Source organism: Triplophysa rosa, linkage group LG20, assembly GCF_024868665.1.
Source record: "Triplophysa rosa linkage group LG20, Trosa_1v2, whole genome shotgun sequence".
Taxonomy (NCBI): Eukaryota; Metazoa; Chordata; class Actinopteri; order Cypriniformes; family Nemacheilidae; genus Triplophysa; species Triplophysa rosa.
In genome coordinates, this window is record NC_079909.1 from 1032564 (window position 1) to 1051525 (window position 18962).

The 18962-nt window shown below is 52.2% G+C and overlaps 1 protein-coding gene across 1 annotated transcript in view; it reads left to right on the forward strand.

The window, feature by feature from the left end:
* Positions 1-18962, forward strand: part of LOC130571613 (serine/threonine-protein phosphatase 6 regulatory ankyrin repeat subunit C-like) — a 180343-nt gene that overhangs the window by 25026 nt on the left and 136355 nt on the right. Inside the window, 3 exon segments of the mRNA XM_057362739.1 lie at positions 4583-4670; positions 4786-4928; positions 5044-5256. Coding sequence (XP_057218722.1) covers positions 4583-4670; positions 4786-4928; positions 5044-5256 — 444 coding nt within the window.

Below are 18962 nucleotides of genomic sequence, written 5' to 3' on the forward strand. Positions count from 1 at the left end.
CCAGGAAGAGGCGGACGTTGAGATGTCAACCATGCTCTTCCGGGCCGCCGCGAGCATTGGGCTGCAGTGCACAGCACCGCCTTTACCCCAGCGCTCGCGGTTGGATACGTGGTACCTGGGGTCTGAGCGCGGCTCCAAGCCGCGCCCAGCTCCGGTCCCGTTCTTCCCGGAGGTGCATGAGGAGCTGAGTAAGACTTGGAACGCGCTCCTCACAGCCCGTTCCAATCAGAAAGGCTCAGTCGCCCTTACTTCCCTCGATAGTGGGGTGGCCAGGGCTATGTCGAGATCCCCCAGGTGGAGCGTGCTGTCGCGGTGCACCTGTGCCCGCAGACAGCGGCCACCTGCAGGGCTCGGCCTAGACTCCCATCCAGGGCGTGAAAGTTTTCGGCATCTCTGGTGTCGAAGGCTTACACAACTGCCAGTCAGGCCGCCTCCTCCCTCCACGCCATGGCCATCCTGCAGGTCCATCAGGCCAAGGCGTTGAAGGAGCTCCACGAGGGTAAGACCGACCCAACGGTAATGCAGGAACTCCGTACCGCCACCGATCTCGCTCTACAGGCGACTAAGGTGACGGCACGGGCCTTGGGTCGGGCGATGTCCACCATGGTGGTCCAAGAGAGGCACCTCTGGCTAAACCTTGCGCAGATGCGGGACGCCGAGAAGGTTCGCTTTCTTGAAGCCCCCTTCTCGCAGGGAGGGCTGTTTGGTGACACCGTTGAGGATTTCTCTCAGCAGTTCTCGGCGGTGAAGAAGCAGACGGAGGCAATCAGACACATCCTGCCCCGCCGTGACTCGGCCGCCGTCAGGCCTTCGAGATCCCGAGCGGCGTCTGCTTCTCAGCAGCCTCGGCCCTCTTCGACTCCGGTTCTGGCTCCAGTGCCCCCTTCTCAGGCTGCCTCCTGGAAAGGACGTCGAAGAGGAAACCGCCTCCCCATCAGCAGCCGTCGCGGAAGCAGAAGCGGCCCTGACGGACAGACCCCAGGGAGATTGAGACTACCACCGGGCCCGATTCCAGCCACTCCATCGCTGGGTCGGATAGGGACGGTTCCTGCCCCGTCCTACCATCAGCTGGTCCCCCCTGGGGGGCCAGCGCCCACTTCCTTACAAAAAGAGCTTCCTCTCTCTCTGGGTTTTCACAGCCATTCCCACCCTCTGGTCGACGGTGGACGGCAACTTGACGGTGGACGTTGCGTCACGGCGAAGCGCAATGTCGAGTATAAACACCAGCCTTCAGCACTCTCAGACAGACAGTGCGTTGAGCTGGACAATTGCCAGGCAGGAAAAACAGCAGAGCCGATCTCCTCCCCGGGAGTCCTCCCCCGGCAAGGAATCCGTACTGCTAGCCATCGAACCACCCTCCACGGGGGCGATGAAGCAGATCAAACCTCTAGTCCCCCTGTCTCAGTATCTGGGAGCTTGGGCTCAGCTTCCCAGACTGTCAGGCTGGCTGAGGAAGACGATCTGTCTCGGCTACGCGATTCAGTTCGCTACACGTCTGCCCAAGTTCCGGAGCGTCCTTTTTACCTCAGTCAGAGGCAGAGATGCACCCGTACTGCGGACGGAGGTCGCCTCCATTCTGGTGAAGGGAGCAATCGAGCCCGTCCCACCGGCCGAGATGTTCAGCAAGTTCTACAGCCCGTACTTCATTGTCCCCAAGAAAGGCGGAGGGTTGCGCCCTATCTTGGATCTGCGTGTTCTGAACAGACACCTACACAAGCTGCCTTTCAGGATGGTCATGCAGAAGCGCATCCTGACGTCCATCAGGCGTCAGGATCGGTTCATGGCAATCGACCTGAAGGACGCGTACTTTCATGTCTCTATCCTTCCTCGACACCGGCCGTTCGAGGGACGGGTATATCAGTACAGGGTCCTCCCCTTCGGTCTGTCCCTGTCTCCACGGGTCTTTACGAAGGTCATGGAAGCTGCCCTCCTTCCCCTAAGGGAAGAAGGTGTGCGGGTACTCAACTATCTCAACGACTGGTTCATCTCGGCTCACTCGCGAGATCTGTTGTGTACACACAGGGACCTGGTGCTCCGGCACCTAGATCGGTTGGGACTACAGGTCAACTGGGAAAAGAGCAAGCTCTCCCCCGCGCAGAGCATCTCCTTTCTCGGTATGGAACTCGACTCCGTCTCAATGACAGCACGACTGACTACAGAGCGCGCCCGGTCAGTGTTACACTGCCTGAAGCACTTCAGGCAGCCAGCGGTCTCCCTGAAACAATTTCAGAGGCTCCTGGGGCACATGGCATCCTCAGTGGGGGTGGTCCCCCTTGGGTTAATGCACATGCGACCGCTCCAACACTGGCTACAGAGTCGAGTTCCTTGGAGAGCGTGGCACACCGGCAGCAGGCGTATGGTCATCACGCCTTTCTGCCAGCGCACCCTGACCCCTTGGTCGTCTATGGTCGTCTATGGCTTTCCCTGACCCTGTGCAAGGTCAGGGAAGAGAAGCATCAAGTGCTACTAGTTGCGCCCTATTGGCCCAACTGGACTTGGTTCTCAGAGCTGGTGAGCCTGACAACAACCCCCCCCTGGCCGATTCCCTTGAGGAAGGACCTCCTTTCTCAGGGGAAGGGCACGTGTTTTGGCATCCCAGGCCAGACCTCTGGAACCTCCATGTCTGGCCCCTGGACGGGACGAGGAGATCCTGAGCGACCTACCCCCGGCGGTGGTTGAGACCCTCACTCAGGCTAGAGCCCCGGCCACTAGGAGATTGTATGCCTTCAAGTGGCGCATCTTCTCGTCCTGGTGCTCTTCTCACGGAGAAGACCCACGGAGATGCTCGATCAGGTACGTACTGTCCTTTCTCCAGGAGAGACTTGAGAAAAACCTCTCCCCTTCCACACTGAAAGTGTATGTTGCCGCTATAGCCGCACATCACGATCCAGTTGCTGGTAAGTCTCTAGGACAGCACGACCTGGTCAGCAGGTTCCTGAGGGGCGCGAGAAGGTTGAATCCACCTCGCCCGCGCCCCGTACCCTCTTGGGACCTCAAAGTGGTCCTGGAGGGCCTCCAGAGGCCCCCCTTCGAGCCCCTAGGGGAGGCCGATCTTTCTCGCCTGTCGATAAAGACGGCCCTCCTGGTAGCGCTCGCCTCCTTCAAGAGGGTAGGGGACCTACAAGCATTCTCTGTGTCCTCGGGTTGCCTAGAATTCGGGCCTGGAGACTCACGTTATCCTGAGACCACGGCCCGGCTACGTGACCAAGGTTCCCACGACTCCCTTCCGGGACCAGGTGGTGAACTTGCAGGCGCTCCCCACCGGGGAGGAAGACCCAACCCCATTCGTGTTTTGTCCAGTACGCGCACTGCACCTCTACTTGGACCGCACGCAGAGCTTCAGAAGATCTGAGCAGCTCTTTGTCTGTTTTGGAGGTCAGCAGAAGGGGAGAGCTGTCTCCAAACAGAGATTGGCGCACTGGATCGTGGATGCCATATCCTTGGCATACCGGTCGCAAGATCGCCCCTGCCCCTTAGGAGTTAAGGCGCACTCCACTCGGGGTGTCGCCTCCTCGTGGGCACTGGCTCAGGGCNAACGTCTTGGTTACGGATGTAACCTCGGTTCCCTGATGGAGGGAACGAGACGTTGTGTCCCTCATGCCACAACACTGGCCGCCCACCCCAGCGGTCGGGGGAGGATGCTTTAGGCTCCTCAGACCAAAGGTGAATGAATGAGCACGCCGGCTTCCCTCTTATACCCGGACATCCGGGGAGGATCCCGGCATGCAAATTTCATTCGCCAATTTTCATTGGCCTTTTCTAAATACTCAGAAGATGATAGCTTCTCAAGACAAACCCCATTCTGTCGGTTCGACACAACGTCTCGTTCCCTCCATCAGGGAACCGAGGTTACATCCGTAACCAAGACGTTTTCTCCATCACGTTGATTTGATTCATGTCAAACATCTTCTCCTGTGTACTCAGAATAGTCATCATATGGATCAATGCAGTCGTGACCATAAATTATGTTTAAATTTGGAAAACTGATAGACAGTATTATAGAAGGCAAAGTATTCAAGACCTTGTATGCGTGTTTAACGTGTAAACCAAAGCTCAGCTTATTTATATTCTTAGGATATTTAGAGGCTCTTTGCCTTTATTGTTGGTAGAAGAGTTGACAAGAAAGTGCATGAGGATGAGAGGGGGTGTGGCATCAGGACATGACCCAAGTCAGTGGCCATGAGCCAACAGCACATACATGTCTGGAGCACACACAGCGCTACAGCTCCGTCTGAAGCCCAGCTCTGAGAAGAACTTGAGGAGGTTTGGCTAACAATTACACGTGAGCGAAGCCTATTGAGTCAACAGCCATGAGCATGACTGCTGTAGTCAAAGACAAGAGAGGATTATCTGCCAGACATCACCTTTGGCCAATACTGTGTCATTTTCAAAGCCTGACGGGAAATGGTAATTATATTCATAAGAAGAGGCTGCGTACTTTCTTTTTGTGTTTCGCGAAACAAAACTGAGTAAATGATGACAGATTTTTAATATAACGCTATTCCTTTAAATGTTGTGGTTGTTGAAAACAGAATGTCAAATTATGTAAACGTTTCCATTAACACATTTCAAATGTATTCAGACAGTGACCCTGCTCCTAAATAACAGGGTCAACCTGAATGCCAGAGACATCAAGGAAAGACAGCCTATCCATTTGGCAGCTCATCTAGGTACTTGGTGCTTTGATTTGCTACTTGAGAAAGCATTATGCTATTGCGGATTTTATTCAGAATATACAGTTTGTCATGGTGCATGTCTTGTATTTGTATTTTGTTTGATGGTCAGGGCATATGGAGGTTGTGAAGCTTTTACTATCATGCAGTGCTGATGTATCATGCAGGGATAAGCAGGGATTTACTCCACTGCATGTTGCTGCTCTTAGTGGACACATCGAAGTGGTCAAGTGCCTGTTAAGACATGGAGCAGAGGTGAGGAAAACATCCTGTTGGCTAAATGTAGGTTTTTATATTGTGAATAAATGTTTGAGGATAAAGGCCTAAGTGTTTTTATATTGTCTCTATCTCTCTCTTCTTCTTCTCATAGATTGATGAAGCGGATATCTTTGGGAACACGGCTCTTCACATGGTTTGTTACACCTGTCAACGGAGAGTAGCCAGTGAGCTGATTTACTGCGGTGCCAGGGTTAACCAGACAAATGTGCATGGTTTCACACCATTGCACCTGTCTGCCATCGCTACTGATGGAGCTGAGTGTTTGGAGCTGCTGCTTGATAATGGGGCAGACATCAATGTGCAGGTCAGTAAGGGAAAGAGATCATGATTGTTTGCATTTTTTCTCACACACATCTTGTCATGATTCTGCCGCATCATGTCATGTTTCTCGTGGTCTAAGTCTTGTGACAGGGGTAATCCCTCTTGGGTTGATGCACATGCGGCCGCTTCAGACTGGCTTCAGAGTCGTGTTCCCTGGAAGGCGTAGCACACCGGTACCAGGCGCATTACGGTAACGCCTCAGTGCCTCCGCACCCTCAACCCCTGGTCAGATCTGACCTTTCTCCGAGCGGAGGTTCTGCTCGGGCAGGTTTCAATGGGCGTTGTGTTCATAACAGACACCTCCCTGCAGGGGTGGGGTGCTGTGTGCAACGGGCACGCAGTATCAGGGCAGTGGATGGGTCCCCGGCTGCGGTGGCACATCAACTGCCTGGAGTTGCTGGCTGTCCTTTTGGCACTCAGGAGGCTCCGGCCCCTCGTACAGGGCAAACACGTGCTGGTCCGTTCGGACAGCGTGGCTGCCGTGGCGTACATCAATCACCAAGGTGGCATATGCTCACGGCAGATGTCACGACTCATCCAACGACTCCTCCTCTGGAGTCAGCAGGTGATCAAATCCCTGCGAGCCACTTTCATCCCGGGCGACCTGAACCAGACAGCCGATGCGCTCTCTCGTTAGGGGACGCCCCGCGGAGAATGGCGACTCCATCCCCACGCAGTCCGTCTCATATGGGAGCGGTTCGGCCAGGCGCAGGTGGACCTGTTTGCCTCCCCGGACTCCACCCATTGCCTGCTTTGGTACTCCTTGACGGAGGGACTCCTCGGCACGGATGCCTTAGCACACAGCTGGACGCAGGACAAGTGGAAGTACGCCTTCCCCCCAGTGAGCCTCCTGGCACAGGTCCTGTGCAAGGTCAGGGAAGAGGGACATCAAGTACTGCTAGTTGCGCCTTAATGGCCCAACCAGACTTGGTTCTCAGACCTGGTGGCTCTGATGACAGTTCCCCCTGGCCGATTCCCCTGACAAAGGACCTTCTATTGCAGGGGAAGGGCACGGTATGGCACCCCAAGCCAGGCCTCTGGAGTCTCCATGTCTGGCCCCTGGAAGGGAGAGGAGACATTGAGTGGCTTGCCGCCGGCAGTCAGAGAGACCGTCCTGCAGGCTAGAGCCCCCGCCACTAGTCGTTTATACGCTTATAAGTGGCATCTCTTCTCATCCTGGTGTTCTTCCCGTACCCATGTTACGTAATATACTGCAATGTAATGCTATGTGCATTTTTTTTCATGAAAATAGGGTTGATCACGGTGAAAGATATTTCCTTGCGGTGTTTTTAAACGAGAAAGACATCAATTTTAAAACAAACTTTTTTATTTATAATTTTTATTGGTAAATTCAGAAGAACGAAGAGGCACAAGAATGCAGGGTAGGCTATAGTCCAACGAGATTAAGCTAAATATAAGATAAATATAAAATGTCATATGAAAACAAATAAAAGCCAATTGTTCAGGCTTGTTCAGTGCAAATTTACACAGCCTTAATGAAAAAATATAACGGAATGCTGCGAAGTTAAAAGTAGCCAGTATTATTGCAACATAGCCTAATGCAATACAAAAGGCACGGTATAATAATGTTTCAGTAATATGATGTACAAAAATGTGAGTTTAAAAATAAGTTTATCGTTTTTTTAAAACAAAGTTTTAGAAAAGTTTTTTAGCATTTAGATTTTGTAACCATTTCGGAATAAGATCGTGAAGATCGAATGAAAAACAAGTTAATAGGGCCTTAAGCATATTGCACATAATGCAATAAAAACCATAAATAAACACTTGAAAAAACATGATCATCATGTTTATATTTACAATGTTTTTGTTGAGAAAAACAAGCACATACATGTTCGGGTGAAAGTTTGGAGTTAGTCTGTTAACAGCGGGTTTCCATGACTCTGGTTTTTTTTAGCATTTTGTCAGAAAAGAGTGATGGAAACGCCAAATTTCGAATTAAAAACATCTTGGTTACGGATTTAACCTCAGTTCCCTGATGGAGGGAACGAGACGTTGTATCGAACCGACAGATGGGGTTCGTTCTTGAGAACCTATCAGCTTCTGACTAGTTTAGAAAAGGCCAATGAAATTGGTGAATGAAATTTGCATGCCGGACTCCACCCCCGGATATCCGGGTATAAAAGGGAGATGGCGTGCTGCATTCATTCACCTTTGGGCTGAGGAGCCTGAGAGCCTCTCACGACTGCTTGCTTAGTGATGGATGGAGTGCCTGTTCTTCGCCCAGTGGGGAAAGAATGGAGACTGAATAGTACTCTGACCCACTCGAGAGAGGGGGGAAGGTACCATCATAGGCGTACACCCTACCGGTTGCCGGTCCTACATGTCTCCATGCAGGACGCGGGCTGACACCGGTTCTACGCGGAGCTTGTAGAACCTCGCGAAGGTGTTGGGTGTAGCCCAACCCGCAGCTCTGCAAATGTCTGTGAGAGAGGCGCTGCGTGCCAGTGCCCATGAGGAGGCTATACCCCTGGTGGAGTGAGCTCTCACTGCGAGTGGGCACAGGCGATTTTGGGATTGGTAGGTCGTAGTGACAGCGTCCACAATCCAGTGCGACAACCTCTGCTTGGAGACAGCTCTCCCCTTCTGTTGACCTCCGAAACAGACAAAGAGCTGATCCGAGCTCCTGAAGCTCTGTGTGCGGTCTAAGTAAAGGCGCAGTGAGCGTGTACTAGACACAACACGGACGGGGTTGGGTCTTCCTCCCCGGTGGGGAGCGCCTGTAAGTTCACCACCTGGTCCCGAAAGGGAGTGGTGGGAACTTTGGCCACGTAGCCGGGCCGAGTTCTCAAGATAACGTGAGAATCCCTGGGTCCGAATTGTAGGCAGTCAAGGGACACGGAGAATGCCTGTAGGTCCCCTACCCTCTTGATGGAGGCGAGCGTCATCAGGAGAACCATCTTCATCGTGAGATGAGGAAGAGCGGCATCACCTAGGGGCTCGAAGGGGGGCCTGGTGAGGCCCGTCAGGGAAACATCCAGGTCCCAAGAGGGTACGGAGCACGGACGAGGCGGGTTCAGCCTCCTCACGCCCCTTAGGAACCTAATGACCAGGTCGTGCTGTCCTAGAGACTTTCCAGCAACTGAGTTGTGATGAGCGGCGATGGCGGCTACATACACTTTCAGTGTGGATGGGGAGAGGTTAGTCTCGAGTCTCTCTTGTAGGAAGGACAGCACGGACCTGATCGCACAACTCCGTGGGTCTTCTCCTCGAGAAGAACACCAGGTCGAGAAGAGGCGCCACTTGTAGGCGTACAGTCACCTAGTGGCTGGTGCCCTAGCCTGAGATATGGTCTCTACCACCGCCGGGGGTAGACCGCTCAGGATCTCCTCGTCTCATCCAGGGGCCAGATATGGAGGTTCCAGAGGTCTGGCCTGGGATGCCATAATGTGCCCTTCCCCTGGGAAAGCAGGTCCTTTGTCAGGGGAATCGGCCAAGGGGAGCTGTCATCAAGAGCATTAGCTCCGAGAACCAAGTCCGGTTGGGCCAGTGTGGCGCAACGAGTAACACTTGATGCTCCTCTTCCCTGACCTTGCACAGGGTCTGTGCAATGAGGCTCACTGGGGGGAAGGCGTACTTCCGCTTGTCCCGCAACCAGCTGTGCGCTAGGGCATCCGTGCCGAGGGGTCCCTCGGTCAGGGAGTACCAAAGCGGGCAATGGGTAGTTTCGAGGGAGGCAAACAGGTCTACCTGAGCCTGCCCGAACTGCACCCAAATGAGCTGCACTGCATGGGGGTGGAGTCGCCACTCTCTGCGAGGCGACAACTGACGAGAGAGCGCGTCGGCTGTCTGGTTCAGGTCGCCTGGAATATACGTGGCACGCAGGGAGCGGGTCACCTGCTGACTCCACAGGAGGAGGCGTCGGACGAGTCGTGTTAACTGTAGTGAGCGAACACCACTCTGGCGGTTGATATACGCTATTGCGGTAATGCTGTCCATCCGGACCAGCACGTGCTTGCCCTGCACGAGAGGCTGCAGCCGCTTCAGTGCGAGTAGCACGGTCCACAACTCTAGGCAAATTATATTCCATCGCAGGCGGGGGCCCGTCCATAGCCCTGACACTGCGTGCCCGTTGCACACTGTACCCCAGCGCTGCAGGGAGGCGTCTGTCGTTACCAAGGCATGCCTTATAATCTGCCCCAGGGGAACCCCTGTTCGAAGGAAGGTCATGGAAGACCAAGGGGTTACGGTGCGTCGGCAGAGAGGTGTAACCACCATCCACCTGCTGCCGGTGTGCTACGTCCTCCGAGGAACTCGACTCTGTAGTCAGTGTTGGAACGGTCTCATGTGCATCAACCCGAGGGGTATCACCGCCGCCGAGGATGCCATGTGTCCCAGGAGCCTCTGAAATTGTTTCAGGGGAACCGCTGACTGCTTTAAATGTTTCAGGCAGTTCAACACTGACTGGGCGCGTTCTGTAGTCAGACGCGCTGTCATGGTGACAGAGTTGAGTTCCATACCAAGATAGAGGATGCTCTGCACAGAGGAGAGCTTGCTCTTCTCTCGGTTGACCTGTAGTCCCAGTTGATCTAGGTGCCGGAGCACCAGGTCCCTGTGTGTACACAACAGATCTTGCGAATGTGCCAAGATAAGCCAGTCGTCGAGATAGTTCAGTACGCGCACACCTCTCTCCCTGATCTCCAGTAAAGACTCATGGGGACAGGGACAGACGGAGAGGGAGGACACTGTACTGATATGCCTGACCCTCGAAAGCGAACCGTAGGAACGGGCGATGACGAGGGAGAATCGAGACATGAAAGTAAACGTCCTTCAGGTCGATTGGCATGAACCAATCCTGACATCTGATAGATGTCAGGATGCGCTTCTGCGTGAGCATCCTGAACGGCAGCTTGTGCAGATGTCTGTTCAGGGTACGCAGATCTAGGATGGGGCGCAACCCCCCGCCCTTTTTGGGGACGATGATGTACGGGCTGTAAAACCCGTTGGACATCTCGGGTAGAGGGACGAGCTCGATCGCTCCCTTTGCCAGAAGGGTGGCGACCTCGGCCCTTAGTACGGGAGCATCCTGACCTCTGAATGAGGTAGAGAGGATGCCCTGAAACTTGGCTGGCAGTGCGGGTCTCTCGCCGGGGGCGGACCCCCGGGGAGAAGACTGGCTGTGCTGGTTAGCCTGCCTGGCAATGCAGCTCCACGCACCGTCGATTTGAGAATGCTGAGGCTGCAATGTACATTCGATGTTGCACCTCGCCAAGACGCAACGTCGAGTTGCCGAACACCGTCTGACAGAGGGTGAGAGCGGCTGTGAGAAACACCCAGGGAGATTCGAAACTCTTTTTGTGAGAAAGTGGGCGCTAGGCCCCCGAAGGGGCAGGAACCGTCCCAGATCGATCGACCAGCAATGGCATGGTCGGGTCCGATGGTGTCAACCTCCCTGGGGTCTTCCCGTCAGGGTCGCTTCTTCCTAGAAGGTTGCTGACAGGGTGGCGGTCTCCTCTTCGACGTCCTCTTCCGGGGTGCTGCCTGGGTCGGGAGTGCCGGGGCCGGAGCTAGTGTCGAAGAGGGCCGGGGCTGCTGGGGAGCAGATGCCGCACGGGATCTCGAAGGCCTGCGGGCGGCCGAGTCACGGCGGGGAAGGATGTGGCTGATCGTCTCCGTCTGCTTCTTCACTTCCGAGAACTGCTGAGCGAAGGATGGGAGTTTCGGTCGACCTCTCCAGGTGGACGCCGCCTGCGGGCACAGGTGCACCTCGACTGCACGTTCCACCTGGGGCACGTCGACGTAACCCATAGCTGCCCCACCATCAAGGGAAGAAAGAGCCCTGGAACTGGTTTGACGTGTACGAGCCGAAAAAGGGGCGTTCCACGTCTTCGTCAGTTCCTCATGCACCTCCGGGAAGAACGGAACCGGGGATGGGCGCGGTTTGGAGTCGCGCTCAGAGCCCAAGAACCATGTATCCAGCCGTGAGCGCTGAGGGAGAGGCACCGGAGTGCAATCTAATCCAATGCTGACGGCGGCCCGGGAAAGCATGGCCGACATCTCGAAATCCACCTGTTCCTCAGCTCGACCCCCCTTGGGAGGGAGCTGCAAGGAATTGTCGGGATCAGATGCCAGCAAATCGCTCTCCGATGCTGCGACAGACATGTCATCTTCTTCACGCATCATGTCCGAATGCGTGAATGAGGATGCAGACGGTGTGGTACCGTCTGCTAGGGAACAGTGAGGCAAGCGAGACGGGGTGCGAGCGGTCTCTGAGCGCTTGGCTGTTGGATTTACACTCGCAGTGGTCCCCATATCACCCTCGCCGCTCGCCTTGGCGGACGGTAGGGCCTTAGCCATTCTCGTCACAGCCCAGGAAGCATGCGAGGTGGTGGCTGGTTCTCGGGAGAAGACAGCCACCCGTGACCGCAACGTATCAATGACCATCTGCCCGCAGTGCGGACAAGATGAGTCAACGAAGGCTGCCTCAGCGTGCCGGAGACCCAAACACTTGAGGAAGACATCGTGTCCGTCCCCGTCCTCGATGAGGACACTGCACCCACGAGAACAGCGGGACATGCCACGCTGGAGAAACTAGCTCTTTTAGAATGGCGTAACACCGTCTGCTGCGCGAACACCTCTGGAACTGCCGAGACGCCCAGGGGAAGCCACCGGAGGAAGGGACCATCCGCTGCACCACGTCGTAGAACCGGCAGTCTGTAGTTGCTAAGTAGTAGCAAGAGTTGAACTTCATCAGCGAAGGCTCCGAAGAACAAAAGGTGAATGAATGAAGCACACCGTCTCCCTTTTATACCCGGATGTCCGGGAGCGGAGTCCGGCATGCAAATTCCATTCGCCAATTTTCATTGGCCTTTTCTAAGTAGTCGGAAGCGATTGGTTCTCAAGGACGAACCCCATCTGTCGGTTCGACACAACGTCAAGAGACCGACAGAAAGGGAACGTCACGGCGCTGTGCCGTGTCACAATCTCTAGCGAAGCGACAGTGACTGGCCTGGGCGTGTCAGATATGAGCGCTACCGCAAAATTGTAACCTACCAGTGGATAGGTAGGGGGACCCAGAGCTTTTGAAAAGGTGGGAAGCCCTGCCTTCGGCCCTCACAGGCGACGGCCTTGTTTCTCTAACAGCGAGAAGCCACCCGGCACCGTAAGGCCACTGGGTAAGCGCTATTTCCTCAAATGGGGGACGTGCTACAGTGACCACTTCCTACCGTTGGGAGGAGTTTAGTGGAGATACCAACATGGACTAGCCGTTAGGGGAGAACTCATGGGAGAAATGTGGATAGGTATGTTGCCAAGCAGGACGCGGGCTGATACCGGTTCTACGCGGAGGTTATAGAACCTCATGAAGGTGTTGGGCACAGCCCAACCCGCAGCTCTGCAGATGTCTGCCAGAGAAGTGCCCTGAGACAGTGTCCAGGAGGAGGCTATACCCCGGGTGGAGTGAGCTCTCACTGCTAGTGGGCACGGGCGATCTTGGGATCGGTACGCCGTCGTGACGGCGTCCACAATCTAGTCCGCCAATCTCTGTTTGGAGACAGCCCTCCCCTTCTGCTGACCTTCAAAACAGACAAAGAGCTGATCAGAGCCACTGAAGCTCTGCGTGTGGTCCAAGTGGAGGCGCAGTGCACGTACTGGACACAACACAGATGGGGTTGGGTCTTCCTCCCCGGTGGGGAGTGCCTGCAAGTTCACCACCTGGTCCCAAAAGGGAGTGGCCAGGACGGGGTCTCAGGATAATGTGAGAATCACCGGGCCCGGATTCTAGGCAATCAGGGGACACGGAGAATGCTTGCAGGTCCCCTACCCTCTTGATGGAGGCAAGCGCCATCAGGAGAACTGTCTTCATCGTGAGATGAGGAAGAGCGGCATCTCCAAGGGGCTCGAAGGGGGGCCTCTTGAGGCATACCAGGACCACATCAAGGTCCCAAGAGGGTACGGAGCGTGGACGAGGCAGATTCTGCCTTATCGCGCCCCTTAGGAACCTAATGATCAGGTTGTGCTGTCCTAGAGACTTACCAGCAACTGGGTCATGATGAGCGGCAATGGCGGCTACATACACTTTCAGTGTGGAAGAGGAGAGATTACTCACAAGTCTCTGGAACGACAGCACGTTCCCGATCGAGCAACTCCGCGGGTCTTCTCTCGGTGCCAGCACGAGAAGAGGCGCCACTTATAGGTGCATAGCCGCCTAGTGGCAAGGGCCCTGGCCTGAGTGATTGACTCAACCACCGTAGGGGGTAGGCCACTCAGGGTCTCCTCGTCACATCCAGGAGCCAGACATGGGATTCCAGAGGCCTGGTCTGGGATGCCATAATGTGCCCTTCCCCTGAGAAAGCATGTCCTTCGTCAGGGGAATCGGCCAGGTGGGGGAGTTGTCATCAGGAGCATTAGCTCCGAGAATCAAGTCCGGTTGGGCCAGTATGGCTCTGTTTGCTTCTTTACTGTCGATAACTGCTGCTTGACAGTATAACGTCTTGGTTACGTATGTAACCTCGGTTCCCTGATGGAGGGAACGAGATGTTGTGTCGAACCGACAGAATGGGGTTTGTCTTGAGAACCTATCATCTTCTGAGTATTTAGAAAAGGCCAATGAAAATTGGCGAATGAAATTTGCATGCCGGGCTCCTCCCCGGATGTCCGGGTATAAGAGGGAAGCCGGCGTGCTCATTCATTCACCTTTGGTCTGAGGAGCCTAAAGCATCCTCCCCCGACCGCTGGGGTGGGCGGCCAGTGTTGTGGCATGAGGGACACAACGTCTCGTTCCCTCCATCAGGGAACCGAGGTTACATCCGTAACCAAGACGTTCTCTTTCTGTCGGTCTCTCGACGTTGTGTCGAACCGACAGAATGGGGTTCGTATGGAAAACGCCACAGCACTGAGCCGCGTCACAATCTCTGCGGAGCGACGTTGACTGGCCTGGGCGAGTCAGACGAAGACGCTAACGCGAAATTATGACCCTCCAGTGGAGAGGAAGGGGGACCCAGAGCTTTACACAAAAAGTTGGGAAGCCCCCTAACGCCGGCCGTCACGGGCGGAGGCCTAATTCTCTAAATGGCGAGAAGCCGCCCGGCACCGTACGGGCCACTGGGTAAGCATTATTCCCCCTGGGGGAAAAACGCTGCAGAGGCCACTACCTACCGTAGGGAGGAATTAGTGGAGACACCACATGGTCTCACCATCAGGGGAGAACTCATGGGAAGAAAGTGCGGACAGGAGTTAACCGCAAGGTGTGAGTCCACCTGGAGTCACGAGTCAAATCGTCAGAGTCAGCGTGATGGGCGCCCAGACACTTGAGGCAGACATCGTGTCCGTCCCCCTCCTTGATGAGTGTGTTGCACCCACGAGAACAGCGGGACATGCCACGCTGGAGAAATTAGCTCTTTTACAGAAAAAACTTGAACACTTCTGGAACTGCCGAGATGCCCAGGGGAAGTCGCTGCAGGAAGGAACAGTCCACTGCACCACGTCGTAAGATTCCAGCAGTAATTCAGCATAGAGTTTGAAGTCTCGAAGTTGATCATGTGTGAAGGGTCTGAAGAACAAAAGGTCAATGAATGCAGCACGCCGTCTCCCTTTTATACCCGGATATCCGGGGGTGGAGTCTGGCATGCAAATTTCATTCGCCAATTTCATTCGCCTTTTCTAAACTAGTCAGATGTTGATAGCTTCTCCAGACGAACCCCATCTGTTGGTTCGACACAACGTCGAGAGACCGACAGAAAGGGAACCTGAATTACCTCTCAAATTGAACTCTACACTGCTATTATTTTGAACACGCCCCTTTCAATTCATGATTTAATTACACAGAATCAGCAGCATGCATGTCATGACTGTTGAGTCTGTTGGTATTCTATTACTCTGCTACACCTACTAGTAAATTATTTGCCATGAAGGAAAAAACAGTGATTGATCTGGTTAGTGATGTTGGACTGCTGTAAAGGTATGCCTCTTTGTTGATTTAGCTTTTTAATACTACCTGTAAACTTGTGTCTAAACTCATAAGGGTGTTTCATATTTTTTTAAACTCCTTTCCCAAACTCACCTTTTGGGTCTCTTTGAGGCTCTTTGTGCCTTTAAAGGGCTTGATCGCATAATTGCTGATTGCAGCTATATTTAGGGCCCGAGCACGGAGGAGCAAGCCGCCGGCTTGCACCGTAGTGCAGAGCCCTTTTGTTTCTGGGTCTCTTTGAGGCTCTTTGTGCCTTTAAAGGGCTTGATCGCATAATTGCTGATTGCAGCTATATTTAGGGCCCGAGCACGGAGGAGCAAGCCGCCGGCTTGCACCGTAGTGCAGAGCCCTTTTGTTTCAACATCATTTTCATATCATTCTCATCTTAAGGCCTTTGCGAAGCTAAATTGCGGAGATCTTGACTTTTCGTGGGGGAATGTGACACTGTCAGCCTGCCAAAGTTTGGCGTTTCGCCATGAACAGGAAGTTGTTGTAACTCAGGCCTACAATGTCCAACAGGCCCCAGACTTCACCCAGACTTCACACATTTGATAAAAGTCCTGGCCTGAAGACATCTACATGGTAATTTTCAGATACAGTCATAGCGCCACCTGCTGGAAACAGGAAGTGGCATGTTTTAAACTGTGATTAACTCCTCACAGAGATTCAAACAGGTCAGCATCATATTTGAAGTCTACAGCCAGTATGATCTTCAGACCTTTGTGACGATACATTGCAAGTTGCTGACTTTTCGTTGAGGGGCGTGTCCGTGGCGGCATGACACAGTTTCATGTTTCGCCATGAAACAGGAAGCTATAGTATCTCAGGCACACAATGTCTGAACGGCCTCACACTTCACATGTTTGATAAGAGTCCTGTCCTGTACACATATCCATGTCAGTGTTCACTCATAGCAATAGTGCCACCAGCTGGCAAAAGGGAATGTGACACATTTAAATAAATAACAGGAAATCTGGTACATGTAAATAAATTAAAGTCTTTCTATAATATAACTTCCTAGACCTTTGTGACGATACATTGCAAGTTCCAGACTTTTCATGAGGGGTGTGTCCGTGGAGGCGTGACAAAGTTTGATGTTTCGCCATGAAACAGGAAGCTATAGTAACTCAGGCACACAATGTCTGACCAGCCTCACACTTCACATGTTTGATAAGAGTCCTGTCCTGTACACATATCCATGTCAGTGTTCACTCATAGCAATAGCGCCACCAGCTGGCAAAAGGGAATGTGACACATTTAAATAAATAACAAATCCTACTATAATTCGCCTGCATTAATTTTATCGCCTATGATTACACATATCCATGTCAGTGTTCACTTATAGCAATAGTGCCACCAGCTGGCAAAAGGGAATGTGACACATTTAAATAAATAACAGGAAATCTGGTACATGTAAATAAATTAAAGTCTTTCTATAATATAACTTCCTAGACCTTTGTGACGATACATTGCAAGTTCCAGACTTTTCGTTGAGGGGCGTGTCCGTGGTGGCGTGACAAAGTTTGATGTTTCGCCATGAAACAGGAAGCTATAGTAACTCAGGCACACAATGTCTGACCGGCCTCACACTTCACATGTTTGATAAGAGTCCTGGCCTGAACACATATCCATGTCAGTGTTCACTTATAGCAATAGCGCCACCAGCTGGCAAAAGGGAATGTGACGCATTTAAATAAATAACAAATCCTACTATAATTCGCCTGCATTAATTTTATCGCCTATGATTACACATATCCATGTCAGTGTTCACTTATAGCAATAGCGCCACCAGCTGGCAAAAGGGAATGTGACACATTTAAATAAATAACAGGAAATCTGGTACATGTAAATAAATTAAAGTCTTTCTATAATATAACTTCCTAGACCTTTGTGACGATACATTGCAAGTTCCAGACTTTTCATGAGGGGCGTGTCCGTGGAGGCGTGACAAAGTTTGATGTTTCGCCATGAAACAGGAAGCTATAGTAACTCAGGCACGCAATGTCCGACCGGCCTCACACTTCATATGTTTTATAAGAGTCCTGGCCTGAACACATATCCACGTCAGTGTTCACTTATAGTAATAGCGCCACCAGCTGGCAATAGGAAATATGGCACGGAAAAATCTATAATGTAACTCCTTATATGCACGTTGCCCACCGTTCACTGTTCCTGAGGCCGACGGGTGGTGATGGCACAGGGTTGCGGTTGCACTTTTGCGCGAGGGCCCGATCATCGCTGCTTGCAGCTTTAATTATTCTTATTATTATTCTCCCTCTTTGATCGCTAATTTGAAGGCCTAAACATGCTCAAAAACTCACAATAATTTGCACACGCATCAGACCTTGCAAAAATTTACGTCTGATATGGGTTTTAAAATTAGGCGTGGCAAAATGGCTCGCTAGCGCCACCTAGAACTGCCCAGGCCACTACGCAATACGTACATGCACCAAATTTGGTGGGCTGATTGAACTCCCCAAATCATTAAGAAAAGTCTCTTGGGGCATATCTCTAAACCCAACAGGCAGTCCGTTATTTTTGATTTCCTGTGCAATTTTGTAATTTGTTTCAATTTCCAGTCGTCGTACATTAACGAACTCCTCCTAGAGTTTTAATCCGATCAACATCATCTTCATGTCATTCTAATCTTAAAGCCTTTGCGAAGCTAAATTGCGGAGATCCTGACTTTTCATGGGGGAACGTGACCCTGGCGGCCATCCAAAGTTTGGCATTTCGCCATGAACAGGAAGCTGTTGTAACTCAGGCCTACAATGTGCAACAGGCCCCAAACTTCACACATTTGATAAAAGTCCTGGCCTGAAGACATCTACATGGTAATATTCAGATACAGTTATAGCGCCACCTGCAGGAAACAGGAAGTGGCATGTTTTAAACTGTGATTAACTCCTCTTTCAGATTCAAAACGGTCAGCATCATATTTGGCCAGTATGATCTTCTGACCTTTGAGACGAAACATTGTAAGAACCTAACATTTCATTGAGGGGCGTGTTCCTGGCGGAATGACAAAGTTTGATGTTTCGCCATGAAACAGGAAGCTATAGTAACTCAGGCACACAATGTCTGACCGGCCTCACACTTCACATGTTTGATAAGAGACCTGTCCTGTAAACATATCCATGTCAGTGTTCACCCATAGCAATAGCGCCAACAGCTGGCAAAATGGAATGTGAAACATTTAAATAAATAACAAATCCTACTATAATTCGCCTGCATTAATTTTATCGCCTATGATTACACATATCCATGTCAGTGTTCACTTATAGCAATAGCGCTACCAGCTGGCAAAAGGGAATTTGACACATTTAAGTAAATAACAGGAAATCTGGTATATGTAAATAAATTAAAGTCTTTCTATAATATAACTTCCTAGACCTTTGTGACGATACATTGCAAGTCCCAGACTTTTCATGAGGGGCGTGTCCGTGGAGGCGTGACAAAGTTTGATGTTTCGCCATGAAACAGAAAGCTATAGTAACTCAGGCACGCAATGTCCGACCGGCCTCACACTTCACATGTTTTATAAGAGTCCTGGCCTGAACACATATCCACGTCAGTGTTCACTTATAGTCATAGCGCCACCAGCTGGCAATAGGAAATATGGCACGGAAAAATCTATAATGTAACTCCTTATATGCACGTTGCCCACCGTTCACTGTTCCTGAGGCCGACGGGTGGTGATGGCACAGGGTTGCGGTTGCACTTTTGCGCGAGGGCCCGATCATCGCTGCTTGCAGCTTTAATTA